Genomic DNA, 20,235 nt, shown 5'->3' with positions numbered 1-20,235 from the left:
CACAAACAAAACACTCACATCACAAACTGCTATTTTGACAATTGCCTATCACTGCACATGGAGATTGCAACCTTAAAACACAGTTGAAACAGATGACTGCTTAAAAGCATGTCACAACACGTGGTCACAAGTGTTCCAGGAATTCCGTGGTGGACAGAAGTGAAAGAAGGTGCGGGCATGAGTCGGTCAAGATAGGACAATCAGAAGATTGATTTAAAACTTTAAAATTATGGTTATATTTCTTTCTTTCTCAGCTCTCTTTTTTTTTTTCGGAACTAAGACTTTACAAAATTCAAGTACAAAAGATCATGAGATTGGGTAACAATTTTAGAAAATCAAATGACAATTAATTAACAACTTTGAGCTTGAAGCTTCCTAATTATGCACTCTTCAAGAGCACTGCGGCTCCTCTTGAAAACAGTCAAGGAGACGGATCTCCCAGTACCTTTTACACAATACTTAGAGCATCTTTGCTCTACAAGTTTATCTAAGAGACCGTGCTTCAAACCTTATAACTGTACAGCCTTCTGAAGGCGACATTTAACTTGTACATTAATAACCGGAGCATCTTTGCTCTATAAATTTTACACTTTAAAGGCCTCTCTAGGCACAACCTACATTTAACAAACAGTTTTAACTGTCTATGCTCCACAGTCTGATATGCCTATATTAAAGGTAAGAAATAAGGTTTAGCAGGGGTATTTAGTACCCATTCTACCAGGCCTTTGTAGAAAACAACAGGTTAAATTACTGACCCCAAAATCAAAATTCTGTGGAGGCGACCTCTTGCACTTCTAGAAGTTTACAATTAAATGGTTAAAACCCTATTTGGGCCTGTGGCCCGAAAATACAGAGGCTAAGCCTATGCTACTTAGGTGACTAGATGGAGAGGATATTTAAGCTACCAGATTACAAACAGAAAGCGGTTACAAAATCATAGTCGGCTCAAAATCGACTTGAAGGGGAATTCAAGAGGGTACTGCACTCTCTATTCCCTGATCACGGTTAAGTTTCTTAGGCTTGTTTGAAATTTACATTACAAGATTGAAATTTAGACTATTACTTAATAAACCAGGACTGCCGTTACCTTGAGCTGATGCACTGCTCGCTGATGAACGAGGTACCCCGCCTCCTTTGTAAACACACACACACACTAGACTGGAGCGAAGAATAAGACCAGGTGGCTCGAAAAAGTGCCAGCATTTATACCTGAGAGGAAGGATCCAGAAAACTCTGGGCTAAGGCCCGACACACCCCTAAATCTTAATGGGTATTTTAAATAGATATAAGAAAACACTTATTGGCTGAACATTATATATACAAAATTTCCTCTTGGCCAACATCTTAAGTTGGTGGGAAGACCAATAAAAGTTGTAAACTCTAGCACACCAAAACAAAGAAGAATCAATTCGGTTTAGGAAACCGAGGAATACAAAATTACTTTATCATTTTAGTGGCCAATCTTCACACCAGAATTCATAACATAAATTTGTAGTAGAGACATCTCTTGACAAAAGTTCAAATTTCTTGCACGAGGTGTTGCAAGTTTCAGATTGGAGATTGATTTCTCCAAGGTGGTTCATTTAAATGAACGGGGCGGGTGTACCTTCCGGTACAACAAGTATAACCTGTTAACTCATAACTCTAATGAACAATAACTCTTCTCTACTGCCAAGATTGCCTCCTTACATATGTCCTGGCCAGACTTCTAGAAAGATACATTACAAAAAATACCTTCTTGAAAACTCTCGAGTGCTTAATACATATAGGTAGTATACAGAATATTCTCCATCGTTCTCGTCTACCCAGTACCATTCTGGAAGTTGCAGTGTGTTTCACAATTTTGTAGTGGTTTACAAATTATATATACAGGTAGGGAATAAATTATATACAGGTTCTTACATTAATTGAACTGATATAAATGTCTGTATACAGTGCATGTTTCATGACATAACCTCACAAACGGAGTGATCGTATCGTATGTACATATGATGTAATACTAATACAAATACTACCAGGATATAACACTTCATAGCCATACAGTACAAGTAATATTAATAATAATAATCATAATCGTAAAGTAATAATTCAAGCTCGACACTTGCATTATTTACCCATGGGTAACAAAATATTGTTTTCAAGTTATTGTGTTTATCACACTTGCGTCACGCTCTGTCCAGTGAACATCGGCACGTAATGCTGTGTATTGACTCAATGAGCTCACTACTGTCTATTGATGCATGTTTCCCGCTGCCCCTCTAGTGCAGTGGAACCAGGATCTGCTGGCTGGGTGTTGGGGTGCTAGCATCAGAATTTCATTCTTATGGCTCCCAAGCCACATGTATGAAGCGGGAAACGAGTTAGCTCATAGGACTGCCGAGGGGGCGGTCACATTGCCCCCGTTGCCTTACAAGATTCCAGCCAGTGATATTCATTCTCAGCTGAAACATTTGGTTATGTTCCATTGGGAAATGGCGTTGTAAGCCACCCCTCTGTCAAATAAGCTGAGAACGATTAACGGAATTACGAAGGTATGGAAGACTTCTCTTTGGGTTTCTCAGGAAGGAGGAGTGGTATTATGTATTCTTTAGATTATCCACGGTATTGCAACGCACTCCCACTTACTGAAGGGGGAAGCTCCTCCTAGGTGTACTTGCGGCGGTCATCTGATTTTTTGCTAGTTGCTTTACGTCGCACCGACACAGATAGGTCTTATGGCGACGATGGGACAAGGAAGGGCTAGGAGTGGGAAAGAAGCGGCCGTGGCCTTAATTAAGGTACAGCCCCAGCATTTGCCTGGTGTGAAAATGGGAAACCACGGAAAACCTTTTTCAGGGCTGCCGATAGTGGGGTTCGAACCTACTATCTCCCGAATACTGGATACTGGCCGCACTTAAGTGACTGCAGCTATCGAGCTCGGTCATCTGACTGTTTTACACGTCCTTACGGAGTGAGAGGATCTAGTCTATCTGTGCCGTGGTCTAAAACTTCCTAGTACCATCTCTCTCATTCTTCCAGACGACGAGCAGTCAGTAGACCTCGTCATCCATTTTATGAGGGATAGTGGTCTTAATATTTAAAAGTCAATTTTCTATTTTTTTTTTTAATTTTTACTTTATTACAAAATTATGTTTTTAACCTGCCTTTGTGAATTTTTAATGCATTTTTCAAACTTTATAATTTCATTGTAACATAATTTCACTTCAAAGGCAATGCCTTATTTGATTTTATTACGTTTAAATCTGTTTTTATTTTTCTTATAAGAAAGTAAGACATTGCAAATTAGATCCACTGATTTTTTTAAAATTAAATGTCATTTTTAAATTCTATTCAGTGGATAAATTTTGAAATTTTAATTATTATTAAATTTCATCTCGTACCATTAGAGGCCAGTGACCAGATGTTACACCCCTCATGACTCATGATCGGAGCTCGAGGCACAATCCCTAAATTTATTGTACAGCTATGGGATTCTCTCGGTCTCAGCCGGACACGACTTCACGACATCGCTATCGCCACAATACGAGGTTCAGTGACCATACTCCGTAATCATCTATATAACATCTGAAGAACCGTATTGCAAATTTATTCCTGAACCTTGTGGTGATTTTTCTACCTGGCCCACTAGCAAAGTCAACAGTAACTTTGAAGACAAAATACTGTGTAGTCGACATACTTTGTCCTTGTGGCAGCCTCCGCATGGGGGAAGTTGTAATAATAAATAAATATTATTATTATTGTTATTATTATTATTATTATTATTATTAGACCTATTAATTGAATCTCTGGCATGGTAAGAGCCTATAATCTTCTGAAATCTCACATTCAGAGTTGTTTCAGTATCAATTGACTAACAAACATAACTGCTCTCATCACTCCTCTCCTTTTTTTCTCTTTCTGATTCATTTAAAATGTATCAAATAATCATTGTCTGTCACCAGATATCCTTCTTTAATGCTCTTTTTTTCTTTTTCTTTTTCCCCATATTTTGCTATATATTCACAGTACTGTTTTCATGTGTTATTGTGTTTTACTGCCATGAACTACTGTGATAAAGCTGTTCAGAAATGTACTCTTATATAGCTATACAGTTCTTCACATTTCAACTGTGTATGACACAAAAGTAGAAATTTCATTGTATTATGTTCTCATAATTTTTGACTGAAGTTACAGATTGGAACCCCTTTAAGATAGCATTAAAAGTTTAATTATATCTCTGTTTGAAATTTTCTTGGACGTCACATCCTCATATGAGGTGGTACGTTTATTGTTTGTTCAAAATCGAAAACTGTGTGAACCCATTTGGGTTCACAGTAAGTTTGTGTTTCAAAACTGCATAAAGCCTCTTCTTGCCGTCTGTTCAAGTCTTTGTAAGTAAGTGCATATTCCATCTTTCATTCATCAATTCCTGTTTTAGTGTGACCCCATACAGGTTCGTTAGGAGTGCTTTGTAAGTTGGGCTGTCACTGTCCATCTTGTGGATAGACAGTTTCCTTTTGCGTGAGTTGGTTTGTTCATTACTCTCTCTAAATCATTACATGTAAATAGAGCAGTAAAAGCCTGAATGCAGATAATCTTGATGATTTATTGAACAAGTCTGACAATGATATCACAATAGTAAAAGTGAATTTAATGGTTCCACCTTTTCAGTACAATATGAAATGTTGTACAAAATTGTTGTTCAACATGATTTATTTTAGGTACTGGTTTCAGCTCTTTTTTTAGAGTCGTCATCAGCCTCAATTACAAACTGAACAAGAGGACAAAACCAAAATATATAACAGTATACATACAATGATACATAGTATGTGACAAATGTTTACACTTAAAAGTAAGGTAAGGTGAGGGTGTATTCTGCCCAAAGGCAGGTCCGAACCTCCGCAGAGGTGTGCCTGAACCAGAGTTTTCGTGCGGTAGGGTGGCCAGTTCCTTTCCGCTCCTCCATTCCCTTACCCCCTCCACCAACAGCGTATGGCAACCCATCCAAATATTGACCACGCCCAACGTTGCTTAATTTCAGAGATCTCATGGGATCCGGTGTTCCAACACGGCTACGGCCGTTGGCTTAAAAGTAAGAGTTATGGATAAAATAGTTAGCAAAGTTTGTTACGAATGAAGTAACTGTTATGCTCAACAAGTCTTAATCACAAAGCATTTAAGTAGATCAAGCTGGCTTAATGAATGGGTGTACACATCAGACGAAATAAGGAAACTCCTCATTTTTTGCATGTGGGTGGGTTTTCTCCAATTGCCATTCTTTGCATGTTACTGGAGTGATAAGACTGTTTTCTATGCGAAAGTTGGTGGTTGTGTTAAGAGCAGAAACAGGTTTCAGTTGTTCTTGATATTCTGGCATTTTGCGAACAATGAGCAGCAGGTAACCAAATTGCAAAAAATACAACCCCTTGTGAACATGATAGAAAACAGATTTCAGGAAGTGAAGACTACAGATACCGTAAATATATCCGCAATTCAATGATCACTTACTTGGTTAAGCCTGTGAATGTTTTGGCACCAGGGAGTAACTTGGTGCTATTAGCTCATGGCACTAGACGGCAATCCCACAAATTGTTGTATGGTGTTCAACTTGTAAAATTCATTAGACCCTTATTGCTGTATCTCTGCTAAGGAGATACACTGTTCAGAGATCCCTGCTCTGGTAAATGTTATTCTAACTATGGTTTTCATATTGGCCTTCTCCAAGATGTGCATATATGAAGTCTCTGCTGAGCTGAGTGGCTCAGGCAGTTACGGCACTGGCTTTCTGAAGCCAATTTGGCAGGTTCAATCATGGTTCAGTCGCTGGTATTTGAAGGTGTTCAGATATGCCAGCCCTGTATCGGTAGATTTACCGGCACATGCAAGTCTCCTGTGGGACAAAATTCTGGCACCTCAGCATCTCTTGAAACTGTAAGAAAAAAATGTTTGTGGGACATAAAACCAATAACACTATTGTTATTCCCATCTATTCTTTCCTTTAAAATACACTCCACTACAGATATCACTGTTGCTCAGACTTAAAGAGGATTATTTATTAAATATTTCCAGCTGATAATTACATTGACCTTTGTTTGACTTTCATCACTTTTTTATATTTACAAGCTGAAATCTTAGTACCAGGCGAGTTGGCTGTGCGGTTAGGAGCGCGCAGCTGTGAGCTCACATCCAGGAGATAGTGGGTTCGAACCCCACTGTCGGCAGCCCTGAAGATGGTTTTCCGTGGTTTACCATTTTTCACACCAGGCAGATGTTGAGGTTGTACCTTAAGGCCACAACCACTTCCTTCCCATTCCTGGTCCTTTCCTGTCCCATCATCACCGTAAGACCTATCTGTTACATAAAATCAGTTTCATGGTCCGTATCGCACTTCAATAGATCCACAATTAAGTATTTATTATTTTCCACCTAATCGATACAATGATTGCTTAAGGCAATTTAATGGTTAAAAGTGGTACATGTTTCGTATTTTATCAACATCTTTCAATTGTAGTAATAATTTATATATTTTCTCTTGAGTTTTTGTTTGTTTTAATGTTGTCAATCTTATGTTAATTTTAAGGACACTTCCTCTTAAGCATTACTTTGTCAATTTTATATATTTTTCATCTAAACAGTGTTATGTGGCTGAAGATGTTGATAAAATACGAAACATGTACCACTTTTAACCATTAAATTGCCTTAAGCAATCATTGTATCGACTAGGTGGAAAATAATAAGTACTTAATTGTGAAGACCTATCTGTGTCGGTGCGACATAAAGCAAATAGGAAAAAAAAAAGAAATCTTAGTAATAGCATAATTCATTTGTAATAACATTTGAACCACTGTCAACGTACGATACCTAACTTGGACATCTGTTTCTTAAGAATTGCCGATTATGTGTATAGCAGACTTCCTCAGTAGGCGCATTTGAATTATATGTAACATTTATTAAGATAGCAACAGCAACACTTTTGAAGAAAATGTAAACATATGTGCATTTTGACGCATCTTTTGGTCAAACACTAGTATTTTGCAGAATTTACTCCAAATATCATAAACATGAAACATTAAATTAGGGCTAAAAGTAGATCCTTCTTTGTCCATTACTGTAAGTGATATTTCAGCGCAGTACATTAATCATTGAACTCTGTAATTTTTCTCAAGCTCTTATGTCTACCTGTTGAAGATACGAAGCATGTTTAAAGTACAGTTTTTAAATATGACCACTGCAGTGCTTCGGTTGTCATTCAGAGCATGCGCGCTCAGTATCTACGTCTGTAGTCTAACCACAAACACCGTTACAGTATCATTCGCCCATATTTACGTTCGTGCGTATTCAAAATGCCTGTGAAGTACGCACTGTGATGCATTTTCTAAATTCTAGTCATGAAAGCTGTGAAATTCATTGGCAGATTAGTGAAGTGTAAGGAGAACACACTATGATTGAAGGAATGGGGAAAAAATGGGTTACAGCATTTAAAGAAGGCCATACTAATGTCTACAACACTTAGGTTATTGGGAGTTGTGCTCACGCTGGATACCGAGGTGCTGACAGAGGTGCACAAAACCAAGCGCGTAGGCAGTGCCCTGACTTTCCTTGAGCAGTACATTAATGAAGGTGGTGTGTTCCTAAGCTGAATTGTCACCGGTGACAAAACATCGGTGGCTTATGTTACGCTGGAATAAAAACTGCAGTCCATGTAATGGAGTCACTCAATATTGCCCAAGAAAGTGAAGTGCAAGCAAACAATTTCAACTTGCAAACTCATGTGTAGTGTGTTTTGGGATAGTCAGTGTGTGTTACTTGTGGATTTTTTGGACCAGGGTGACACAATTGATGCCATGACTTACTGCGAGTCCTTACGTAAACTCCATCGTACAATCCAAAACAAACGGCGTGGCATGCTCACAAGGGGGATTCTTTTGCTTCGTGACAATGTGCGACCTCACATGGCTAATCAAACCCTAGACCTCATCACTTCATTTGGTTTACCTAGCGCCTAGTGGCTACCTCTTGTTCCTGCACTTGAAAAATCCTATAGGATGTCAGCGCCACGATGATGATTTTTAGATTTTAATGTTACACTATTTTACATTTGTCTTGATCAAGTTTCAACCCATTTTGTAAACAGTTATATGTTGTGTAGTTTAATAGTTCAAAAAATGAGACATATGAAAACTTTCATGGCATTTTGATGGACTGTACGGATTTTCTTTACATTTTATCATTGTTCTAAATGGTGGCAGTTCGCAAGAAGCCCTACATACCCTCAAAATATCAACAAAGAAAACTATTCTTTTTGCCCACAAAACCACCGAGTTCAAGACATTCATATACTTTTCAGATAGATATTGCCAACGACCGTAGCCGTGTTGAAACACCAGATCCCGTCAGATCTCCGAAGTTAAGCAACATTGGGCGTGGTCAAGATTTGGACGGGTCGTCACGCACTGTAGGTGGAGGGTAAGGGAATGGAGGAGTGGAAAGGAACTGGCCACCCTACTGGTTGTCAACTCCAGCTCAGGCATACATCTACGGCGGTTCGGACCTGCCTTCGGGCAGAATACACCCTTACCCTTAGATAGATATTCAACAAATATAGACTAAACAAATCATGACACATGCAGGGAAAACATCAAAGTATGAACAGCAGAGCAAACACTGCCAACAAAGAAACTCAACAGCTGCATCCAGAAAGGAATCTTTGTAGGTTATGAAATGTCAGTCAATTGAACACTGTTAGTATAAGTGCGCAGTTTGTACTTTGGTGATGATGGGATGATGATATACATGAATATAAAAAAACCAATAATAGATAGGTAACCTGTTACCTTAGCTGCCTTGCGCATAGTCAAAATCCATTCTTCTCTTCTGCTCCATGAAGTGGTTTACGACATGCTTATTGAAATCAGGGATGACCAGCATCTGTCTCTAAATGGAGCACGTAGGAAGTGACAGAATGAATTTCCTAGTGTACGCATTTTTGTTGTTATAACCCTTCCTTTTGTGTGAAATGGTTTTAAATTTAATCAAGGAGGCATAACTTCTTCAGTTCTAGCCTACGTTCAAAACTTAAATTACTGCCATTACTGAAGGTGTTATATTCCAGTTAATCTACCGACACGAGGATGGTGTATTTGAGCTCCTTCAAAAGTCACTGTACTGAGCCAGGCTTGAACCTGCCAATTTGGAGTCAGAAGGCCAACGCTCTACTGCCTCCCTGCCCTCTTCCTTCCCTTGGCATGTCTATATCGCTGTTCATGCTCCTCCCGCACCCCTCTTAAAACCCATCTCTAGGAACTAGACTTCGGGCTCCCCTGCCTCAGCTGAGCACCTCAAGCCTAATGAGAAAACATCGTACTTGCTGTACAGCAGCCATGGTCTGAAAATTTTACCTTATCTTGAAAATGTTGTTGTTTCTTGAGTCATCAGTCCATAGACTGGTTTGATGCAGCTTTCCATGCTACCCTATCCTGTGCTAGCCTTTTCATTTCTACGTAAGTATTGCATCCTACATCTGCTCTAATCTGCTTGTCATATTCATACCTTTGTCAACCCATACCATTCTTACCGCCTACACTTCCTTCAAGAACCACCTGAACAAGTCCTGGTGTCTTAAGATGTGTCCTATCATTCTATCTCTTCTTGTTGTCAGATTTAACCAAATCGATCTCCTCTCACCTATTCGATTCAGTATCTCTTCATTTGTGTTTTGATCTATCCATCTCATCTTCAGCGTTCTTCTGTAACACCACATTTCAAAAGCTTCTATCTCTTTCTTTCTGACCTAGTTATCGTCCATATTTCACTTCCATACAATGCTACGCTCCAAATGAAAGTCTTCAGAAACATAATTCTAATTCATATATCGATGTTTGAAGTGAGTAAATTTCTTTTCTTAAGAACGTTCTTCCTTGCTTGTGGTAGTCTGAATATTATTTCCTCCTTACTTCTGCCATCGTTAGTTATTCTACTACCCAAGTAACAATATTCATCTACTTCCTTAAAGACTTCATTTCCTAATCTAATATTTCCTGTATCACCTGGCTTCGTTCGAGTGCACTCCATTACTTTTGTTTTGGACTTATTTATTTTTATCTTGTACTCCTTACCCAAGACTTTGTCCATACCATTCAGTAGCTTCTCAAGATCTTCTGCAGTCTCAGATAAAATAACAATATCATTGGCAAATCTCAAGGTTTTGATATCCTCTCCTTGCATTGTGATTCCCTTTCCAAATTCCTCTTTGATTTCCTTTACTGCCTGTTCTGTGTAAACATTGAAAAGGAGGGGGACAAACTGCAGCCTTGCCTCACACCTTTCTGGATTATTGCTTCTTTTTCAAAGCTCTTGATTCTTATCACTGCAAACTGATTTTTATACAGATTGTAGATAATTCTTCGTTCTCGATATATGATCCCAATCACCTTCAGAATCTTAAATAGCTTGGTCCAATCAACGTTTTTGAATGCCTTTTCTAGATCTACAAACGCCATGTACGTGGGCTTGTCCTTAATTCGATCCTCTAAGATCAGACGTAAAGGCAGGATTGCTTCCCGTGTTCCTACATTTCTTCTGAAGCCAAATTGATTTTCTCCCAACTCAGCTTCAACTTGTCTTTCCTTTCTTCTGTAAATAATACATGTTAAAATTATGTAGGCATGAGATACTAAACTAATGGTGCAGTACTTTTCACACTTGTCAGCACTGGCTTTCTTGGGAACAGGTATAACAACATTCTGCCGAAAATCTGATAGCACTTCTCCTGTCTCATACATCTTACACACTAAATGGAATAACCTTGCCATGCTGGTTTCTCCTAAGGCAGGCAGTGAAATGAAATGTCGTATGGCTTTTAGTGCTGGGATATCCCAGGACGGGTTCGGCTCGCCAGGTGCAGGTCTTTCTATTTGACTCCCGTAGGCGACCTGCGCGTAGTGATGAGGATGAAATGATGATGAAGACAACACATACACCCAGCCCCCGTGCCATTGGAATTAACCAATTAAGGTTAAAATCCCTGACCCGGCCGGGAATCGAACCCGGGGCCCTTTGAACTGAAGGTCAGTCCGCTGACCGTTCAGCCAACGAGTCGGACAAGGCAGGCAGTAATTCAGAGGGAATGTCATCAATTCCAGGTGCCTTGTTCCTATTTATGTCTCTCGCAGCTCTGTCAAACTCTGACCTCAAAATTCGGTCTCCCATTTCATCAGCATCAACGCACTCTTCTCGTTCCAGAATCAAATCATCTACATCTTGACCTTGATACAACTGTTGGATATGTTCCTGCCATCCTTCTGCTTTGTCTTCTTTCCCTAGAAGTGGCTTTCCATCTGAGCTCTTAATATTCATACACCTAGATTTCCTTTCTCCAAAAGTTTCCTTGATTTTCCTGTACGCAGCATCCACCTTTCCTAGGACCATACAACCTTCGACATCCCTGCACTTCTCCTTCAGACATTCTTCCTTAGCTACCTTGCACTTTCTGTCCACTTGATTCTTTAATCGCCTGTATTCTTTTCTGCCCTCTTCATTTCCAGCATTCTTGTATTTTCGTCGTTCATCAATCATGTCTAGTATCTCCTGAGTTATCCACTGATTCTTAGCTGATTTTTTCTTCTTTCTTAACATTTCTTCAGCAACCCTACTGACTTCATTTTTCATTACTATCCACTCTTCCTCTTGTGTTTCCTTCAGCCTTTTCATTTAGCCCTTGTGCAACATGTTCCTTGAATTAATCCCTCACACTCTTTTCTTTGAACTTGTCTAGTGCCATCTCCTTGCATTCCTTCCTTTCTTCAATTTCTTCAACTTCAGATGGCATTTCATGACCAACAAGTTGTGGTCAGAGTCCATGTCTTCTCCTGAGGAAGTTTTGCAATCCGACACCTGGTTTCTGAATCTCTGCCTAATCATAATGAAGTCTATTTGATACCTTCCATTGTCTCCAGGTCTCGCCCATGTATACAGCCATTGTTTGTGGTGTTTGAACCAAGTATTGGCAAGGGCTAAATTATGATCAGTGCAGAATTTGACCAGCCGACTTCCTCTTTCGTTCCTTTGTCCCAATCCAAATTCTCCTACAGTAGTACCTTGTCTTCCTTGGTCTACCAATGCATTCCAGTCTCCCATCACAATTAGATTCTCATCACCTTTTACATATTGTATTAAATCTTGTATGTCTTCATATATTCTTTCGATTTCCTCATCATCCGCTGAACTAGTAGGTATATAGACCTGGACTATTGTGATGGGCATTGGTTTGGTGTCTATCTTGATGACAATAATTCTTTCACTATGCTGGTCGTAGTAGCTTACCTGCTGCCCTATTTTCTTATTAATTATTAAACCAACTCCTGCATTTCCCCTGTTTGATTTTGTGTTGATAACTCGGTAGTCGCCTGACCAAAAATCCTGTTCTTCCTGCCAATTTACTTCACTTATACCAACTACATCTAACTTTAGTCTATCCATCTCCCTTTTCAGATTTTGTAACCTACCACAACGATCCAGAATTTTAACATTCCATGCTCCGACTCGCAGAATGTTAGTATCCATCTTCCTGATGATGTAGTCCCCACCCGGAGATCAGAATGGGGGACTAGTTTACCTCCGGAATATTTTACCCGGGAGGAAGCCATCATCAGTACATCATTCATACAGAGAGAGCTGCATGTCCTCGGAAGTTAGTTACGGCTGTAGTTTCCCATTGTTTTCAGCCGTGTAGCAGTATCAACACAGCTAAGCCATGTTGAGTATTATTTCAAGGCCATCAGTCAATCATCTAGACTGCTGCCCTTGCAACGTCCGAAAGTCTGCTATCCCTCATTTCGATGAACCATTCGTTAATCTAGTCTCTCAACAGATACCCATCCGCTTCATTGGGACACGCAAGCCTCCCCACCGCGGCAAGATCACATAGGCATAGATATCAAGGATAATTTAATTAAAAAAACACCTAATTCAATACTTTCCACGTTTAATGTGGTTATTATCTACATGATTTTATGTAGACTTATTTGGTCAGGTACATGTTTCACCCATTATTTTGGGCATCTTCAGCCTGTAAACAACCTTTATGTCAAGGTTTGGGACCTTTTTAACCAATATAAACATATCAATATATACACTATATACAATATATACACTATATACAATATATACAAACATTAACAAACTCTTAAGATGGGTAACATAAGTTAATACAGTTAAGTTTTTTGGTCCTAATCTATCTAATATGAAAAATGTCCAAAACTAAAATGGATCTTCTTTTCGGTAAAGAGGATTACATATCGGGGTTTATGTGACCCCTATATCATATTAAGTTCTTGACGTACCGTGTCTGGTGACAGGATGTGTCGTCAACAATAAGTGGAGATTTGAACTGATTGTTGCTTGTAGGTTGGTCAAGATTGAAAATATAAATTTAAATTAAATGTGTTTTAACTTGGCAGTTCTATTCTGGTTAACTTAAAATGTTCAAAAATTAAAAAAATGGATCTTTTTTTTTTTTAAATCATAAGTCTTGAGAAAGGGTGATATTAAAACTGGGGCTTATTTGACCCACGATTTTCATGTCCTTGACGTAACTAATATTTAAATGTGTTATCATGCACAAGTGGAGATTTAAAAAGCTGGTTGTTGTAGGTAGACTGGTCAAATACGTTGTGAATGAAACTGTTAGCGTCTTGACTTTGGGTCTCATGTAACGTCAAGGAATTGACAAGAGTACAATATTAAGCTGTTTCATAGTTTTAGGCTGCTGCTTAATTGAGAAGAAACATCCTAGACACTTGATACAGTCTTGTGTGAAAATTGTTCCCGTTGATGTGTTGCTTGGTCTTTGGGAGGGATCTTAAGGATATTTGTTCAATTAATACTAGATGGACCTGTCTGTTCCGGCAGCGCCTGTCTTAGAAATGGTGATAAGACAGGCGCTGCCGGAACAGACAGGTCCATCTAGTATTAATTGAACAAATATCCTTAAGATCCCTCCCAAAGACCAAGCAACACATCAACGGGAACAATTTTCACACAAGACTGTATCAAGTGTCTAGGATGTTTCTTCTCAATTAAGCAGCAGCCTAAAACTATGAAACAGCTTAATATTGTACTCTTGTCAATTCCTTGACGTTACATGAGACCCAAAGTCAAGACGCTAACAGTTTCATTCACAACGTACTTGACCAGTCTACCTACAACAATCGGCCTTTTAAATCTCCACTTGTGCATGATACCACATTTAAATATTAGTTACGTCAAGAACATGAAAATCGTGGGTCAAATAAGCCCCAGTTTTAATATCAGCCTTTCTCAAGACTTACGATTTTAAAAAAAAAGATCCATTTTATTTTTATTTTTGAACATTTTAAGTTAACCAGAATAGAACTGCCAAGTTAAAACACATTTAATTTAAATTTATATTTTCAATCTTGACCAACCTACAAGCAACAATCAGTTCAAATCTCCACTTATAGTTAACGACACATCCTGTCACCAGACACGGTACGTCAAGAACTTAATATGATATAGGGGTCTCATAAACCCCGATATGTAATCCTCTTTACCGAAAAGAAGATCCATTTTAGTTTTGGACATTTTTCATATTAGATAGATTAGGACCCAAAAACTTAACTGTATTAACTTATGTTACCCATCTTAAGAGTTCGTTAATGTTTGTATATATTGTATATAGTGTATATATTGATATGTTTATATTGGTTAAAAAGGTCCCAAACCTTGACCTAAAGGTTGTTTACAGGCTGAAGATGCCCAAAATAATGGGTGAAACATGTACCTGACCAAATAAGTCTACATAAAATCATGTAGATAATAACCACATTAAACGTGTAAAGTATTGAATTAGGTGGTTTTTTATTAAATTATCCTTGATGTCTATGCCTAACGTCACCTTCAATACGGAACAATAAGGAGAGTTGTTACTTGTAGTAAGGTCACATAGTTCGCAGGGGAGGATCTTGAAAATAAGAAGGCTAAATGTTTCAACCAAATTAGCAATAATAATGTCCAGATTGTATAGCTGAATAGCACACCATGATAAGTTTGATTTTGCTACGTTTGTCCATCTCTGTATTTAATCAGTTAGACAGAAATTATGTTAGATGTTTTGGAATGGCAATGGGTGGGCACCCTAAAGCCATTTATGCACGAATCGCCACTGGTTCCAAGTACCTATTTCAAAATGATGGGGCTGTTCACAAGCGATCTTTAGTCTCAGAGTTCTGAGTACAGGATATGGAGAAAGCCAGTTAAATACAGAAATAGGAGAGACAGAAAAATAGAAGAGGTTTTTACTTTACCGATGGTAGTAGACATGGACAAAGGTAAGGTAAGAAGGAGAAAACAAACCCATAGAGTTTTGTTTTGCTTTGAATTACATTCTTGCATAGTTCATTAGAAGTACCATACCCCTTATATTAATTTTTTTTTTTTTTAATCCATCATAAGTTTGAGTAGGAATACTTCTTATCCCTTCAGTTCCTTTGAAGTTTTAAATGCCAGATAATTAGAGAACAGAGGTGATTTCTTCTCTGGAATTAAATACATCCTGCCAAGGCTGTACCATAAATAAGGCCACCACTACCTTCCCAGTCCTAGCATTGCCGAAAACCTCCAATGTGTTAGTGTGACATTAAACCTCTAACAAGATATATACATCTCCAGGAAATCCTTGAACTCTGCAGAATTTTTTAAACTTAAAAATCAATTAACGCTTTATTGTTGCATAATGTGAAAAGTTCTCGCTGCATAGATTCTGTTGACTGGTATCTTATTGTTAACATTCATTGAAATATTTTGAATTCAAGTATTGATGGTATTGATACATTTTGCTTTAATTTGTCGTCTGTTATTTATTACATATCTGTTCTTTATTTTTAGCACATATTGCGGAAAATGGACGACGATCTTCCAGTACACCATCAGGTATTGGTCAGATACCATCTTTGCTACAGATTGCAACCTCTCCGCCTATTCCAAACTTGATCTCGCATAACCATCAACAGCAAAATACCCACCATCACCACCACCATGCAGTGCATTCAGGTTCTGCAAATTCACAAGTTTCCATTGGTAGTCAGTCAACAAATTCCTTGCATCATCAGTCTGGAGCACAAACTGTTTCAACTAACCCTCTAACGGCAGCAATTCAACAACATGCCAGCAAGCAGCGAGAAAATCTTGCAAATTCTATCGATCACCATTTACAGCGAAATAATTCATCATCCCCTCTGTCATCAGTAAGCAGTGCACCATCACCTGTGGCTGCAGTATCCTCTCCTTCACCAGCACAGATGCAGTCTGCATCATCACATCAGCTGACTCATGTGCCAACTCTCAATGGGCCAATTGCTTCAAAGGTAGGAGTATTTTAAATTAATACTTTACTTGAAGTTTTGTATAATTGTAGAGTATTTCAGTGCTTCTATTAGCTTACAGTGCTAGTCACCTGTGTTGTTTCTTAACTAGTTTTTGAAACTAGTGATTTTTGAGTAACTGTGATGTATTTCGTACAATGTTCTTCAATGTAGTAATAAGATAATATACAAAATGGGATCATAAAATAAATTATATGTTTAAGGAAAACACATGTACAGGATGGCCAGTGAAGCAATGGAGAGAAAATGCAAGACACTGAAAATAATTGATAAAAAAGTTCAAAATATTCTGTTTTAAATATCACATAACCATTAAAAGTTAGAAACTTCATTATGTTCTGTATTGAACTGGGATTGCAGTAAATTGAAAATGTTAAGGATCCACCTTTTCAATACAATAACAATTTATTGATGTGAGTTAGATCACATGTCGTTTATACAAGATTGGTACTAGTTTTGAGGCTCATTGCGCGTCATCATCAGCCAATGAATCAATTGAGCAATTCACAACTAATCAAACAACAATATAAAACACATGACAGCACCTACAAGTTAAAATTGTGGTACAAGATGATGAGAGTATAAAGTATCAAGACCATAAAGTAAAATTCTGTAAAATGTGAGAAGGTAACTCAGCTGTTAAGTCAGTGAAGAAAATAGTTCAACCTGAGGCGTATAGATCATAAGGGGTATCTTTAGTCTTGTTAAAAAGAAACTGCAAAACATGCGTTACCCATGGGTAGAATAAATCTTGTTCTCTTAATCTGTGGTATTCAACAGGCTTAACTCTGGTGGTTCCGAAACAAACAGTGTGATAGTGTGAAGATCTTAATATTAACCAATGTTATGATTCCCAGTTCAATATGGAATCGTGGAGATCTGATGAAAAGATTGAAAGCCAAATTAGGCATGATAAAATTTACATAGACGAAAATAATGTCAAGTGAAAAGAGATGTACTCACCTTGAGCAGCTTCTTGGTGCAGTTGTTGAATGGAGTGGAGCTGGGCTACAGAAGAGTGTAATAATAGAGGCCGAGTAGCGGAGACTGAGGGGAAGGGAGGGGGGAAGAGGAGGAGCCAAAGCAAAGCCACAGAAAAATCTGTTTAAAGAGACTAGTTCGTCAAAAAATGTAATTGAGAAATTCCACCTCCCTGTGGTTAACCTGTCTGAAGTAACTTTAAATGAGGAAGAAACCGCTATTCTATCGAAAGGCCCAAAACACAACTGGCCAAACATGAACAAAATAAATATAGCTACTAATTTAGTTACTGAGCCTGAAGCTGCGATCAAAAAAAATGCCGCTAAAACAACACGACGAACTCAGACTGAAAGTAAAAAGAGAATTGGAAATTTTTTTTTAGAAATTTGCTACATTACAGCAAGAAAATATACTGTAGGAAATAAACTCACCTATAGAGTGTTCTAACCTTAAATTGCAGTACAGCGTAGATGGAGCACACTGTTACGTAGTCGACTTGTGAAGATCACGCTCGAGTATGAGTCAAACAGGGCGTCACAGTTTCACTTTTTTCGTTTGTAATTTTGTTTTAAGTTCATTCATAAATTGATATTTGCATACCTGCCAACCCTTCTGATTTACCCGGAAACTTTCCGCTTTTCAACTCGTCTTCCAATTTTCCGATTTATTTTTACTTCTTCCTATTTTTGAACAATATAACCTCCAGTATGGTCAGTACTCTTCCCCAAGAATATATTACTGTGTGCTTGTGTAATCTGCGCAACGTCATTTTCAAGCGTATTTATTTGATGCTTTATTTGGCGAGTGTATCTTCCGTCGCAATTGTAGGCCACATGTTTTTTCTTGCGGTTCTGTGAATTTTTCCCGTGTCGAAGTCGTATATTAATAATGTATGAGACATGTTGATCTGTTTTGTATGTGGAAGTTTCGCGTATTACAGTGCTTTTTTGTTCATTCTTAGTTCATGACTTTAATTAGTTGAATGTGTTTCAGAAAGCTGTGTTGGTGACAGTTTCTGTTATTTTCTCTTCACATTATGGCCACAAAACTTAACAAATGTTATCTCCAACTGTTCAGAGATACCTATAAAACTGAATTTCCGTTCATGTTAGTCTAATAAAGGAAACTATTATGCATTTTGTTCCGTGTTTGTTACATTTTCTTGTAACCATTTTTATGTTTTCTTAGTTTAAGATTTTAAATGTAATGGTCAGTTCACCTTGTAACTGTAGATATGGATGCTTTATATGCTGTCGTCTTTTCATTGAGACCATAGCGCAGTATACATAATGAAATCCAAGAATTTAAAAAATCTTCCTATTTTTGATTTCTAAAAGTTGGCAGGTATGTATTTGTAGGATGGTAAAATAAATACAACATACTTGAATCATTGCCGTTGCTCTCAGACATTGGACATACACCTTCTATAATTTCTGCAAGGCCTGATGTTCCCGCCTTGGATGAACCGGGTTCGGGAGATGAACCTGAGAGGATGATCCGGACGATGAAGAAAGTCTTATTAAAAACTGTTCATCGTCAACATCGTCCTGTAATTCGTCTGCTTTCCACAAATCTCTTTCATTTTTCTTTACTTCGTTCACGTAATTTGCCCAATTGTCCACCGTAATGTTCTTATATGCAGCGGTTATTAAATTTTCCATAACATTTTTCTTGAATGATATGATACCGGATGTAGTTTTTCACTTGGGACCACACCATGTCAATAGGGTTTAACTCGTAGTGATAAGGCAGGAGACGTAGAATCTGCCGACCTGCAGCTTTTTCCATTTCATCTATTCTCTGCTTATCATACAGGGTCCTATGCTGAGAAGCGATGTGCGACAATTCTCGCTTGAGCATCCCGTCCTCAAAAGATATTTCTTTTTTACGTAACCACTGTACAATGTCATTGTTTCACCAAGAAGCCACCGGCAAAGGTTCCAACTTACAGGAATGATAAGCGGCATTATCCAGCACGATCACGGCACCTTCGGGAGTGTTCAGCAACAGTTGTTCCGAAAACCACTTCTAATAAATTTCACCAGTCATTTCCTCGTGGGCGTCCGCTGTGTTTTTATGGCATAAAAGTGTTAGTTCAGCATTTGAAACAAAACCATGTTCATTACCCGCATGGACTAAGGCGAATCGCGGTCCTCGGCTTTTCGGTGGCCTAAGTCCCGAACTCGCCCCTTCAGTGGTGGCCTGCTGTGCACTTTTCACTGTCGTATCCCTCCATTCTTTTTTCACTGTCTGCCCAATCTTTACGCACGATTCATCTGTGTAAATTATAGCTTTATGTTGTGCCCTCAAACGTTTTATCTCCCGGAGATATCTGTGCCTCCAGTCAAAAATTTCATCGGTTTCAGTGAAAGCTGCTTTGTTACCCCGTCTTAAATAACGGAAGCCTATATCTTGTAAGAAGCAATACAACGTAGTTTTGGAAAATCGTGGGAAGGAATCTTCTCCATTTACCCAACTCAAAATCACGTTCAGTGTCGGTGGTATGTTAGCAAATAAAAGAGAGTAAACCACCCGGCACACTCCACTTTGCACAATTTCATCATATTTAATTTTCCTTGCATTTTTCCGCAGTCTTCTTTTTTTTATTTTTTGTTTTAGTTGTCAAAAATAGCAAGGCATCTTCTGAGCACCGGGTGAGTTGGCCGTGCAGTTAGGGGCGCGCAGCTGTGAGCTTGTATCCGGCAAATAGTGGGTTCGAACCCCACTGTCGGCAGCCCTGAAGATGGTTTTCCTTGGTTTCCCATTTACACGCAAGGCAAATGCTGGGGCTGTACCTTAAATAAGGCCATGGCTGCTTCGTTCACACTCCTAGGCCTTTCCTATTTATTGCATATACTTTCCTATCCCATCGTCG

General features: G+C 38.5%; 1 protein-coding gene across 2 annotated transcripts in view; it reads left to right on the top strand.

The window, feature by feature from the left end:
• Nucleotides 1-20,235, top strand: part of Not3 (CCR4-associated factor Not3) — a 398,149-nt gene that overhangs the window by 272,570 nt on the left and 105,344 nt on the right. For both annotated transcript variants that reach the window (XM_067141698.2, XM_067141697.2), the window contains exon 9: nucleotides 15,883-16,361. In XM_067141698.2, the coding sequence (XP_066997799.1) occupies nucleotides 15,883-16,361 (479 nt within the window). The remainder of the gene's footprint in view (nucleotides 1-15,882; nucleotides 16,362-20,235) is intronic.

Source organism: Anabrus simplex, chromosome 2 (assembly GCF_040414725.1).
Source record: "Anabrus simplex isolate iqAnaSimp1 chromosome 2, ASM4041472v1, whole genome shotgun sequence".
Classification (NCBI taxonomy): Eukaryota; Metazoa; Arthropoda; class Insecta; order Orthoptera; family Tettigoniidae; genus Anabrus; species Anabrus simplex.
Note: the sequence above shows the minus strand (reverse complement) of the source record. Positions and strands in the feature narration are given on the sequence as shown.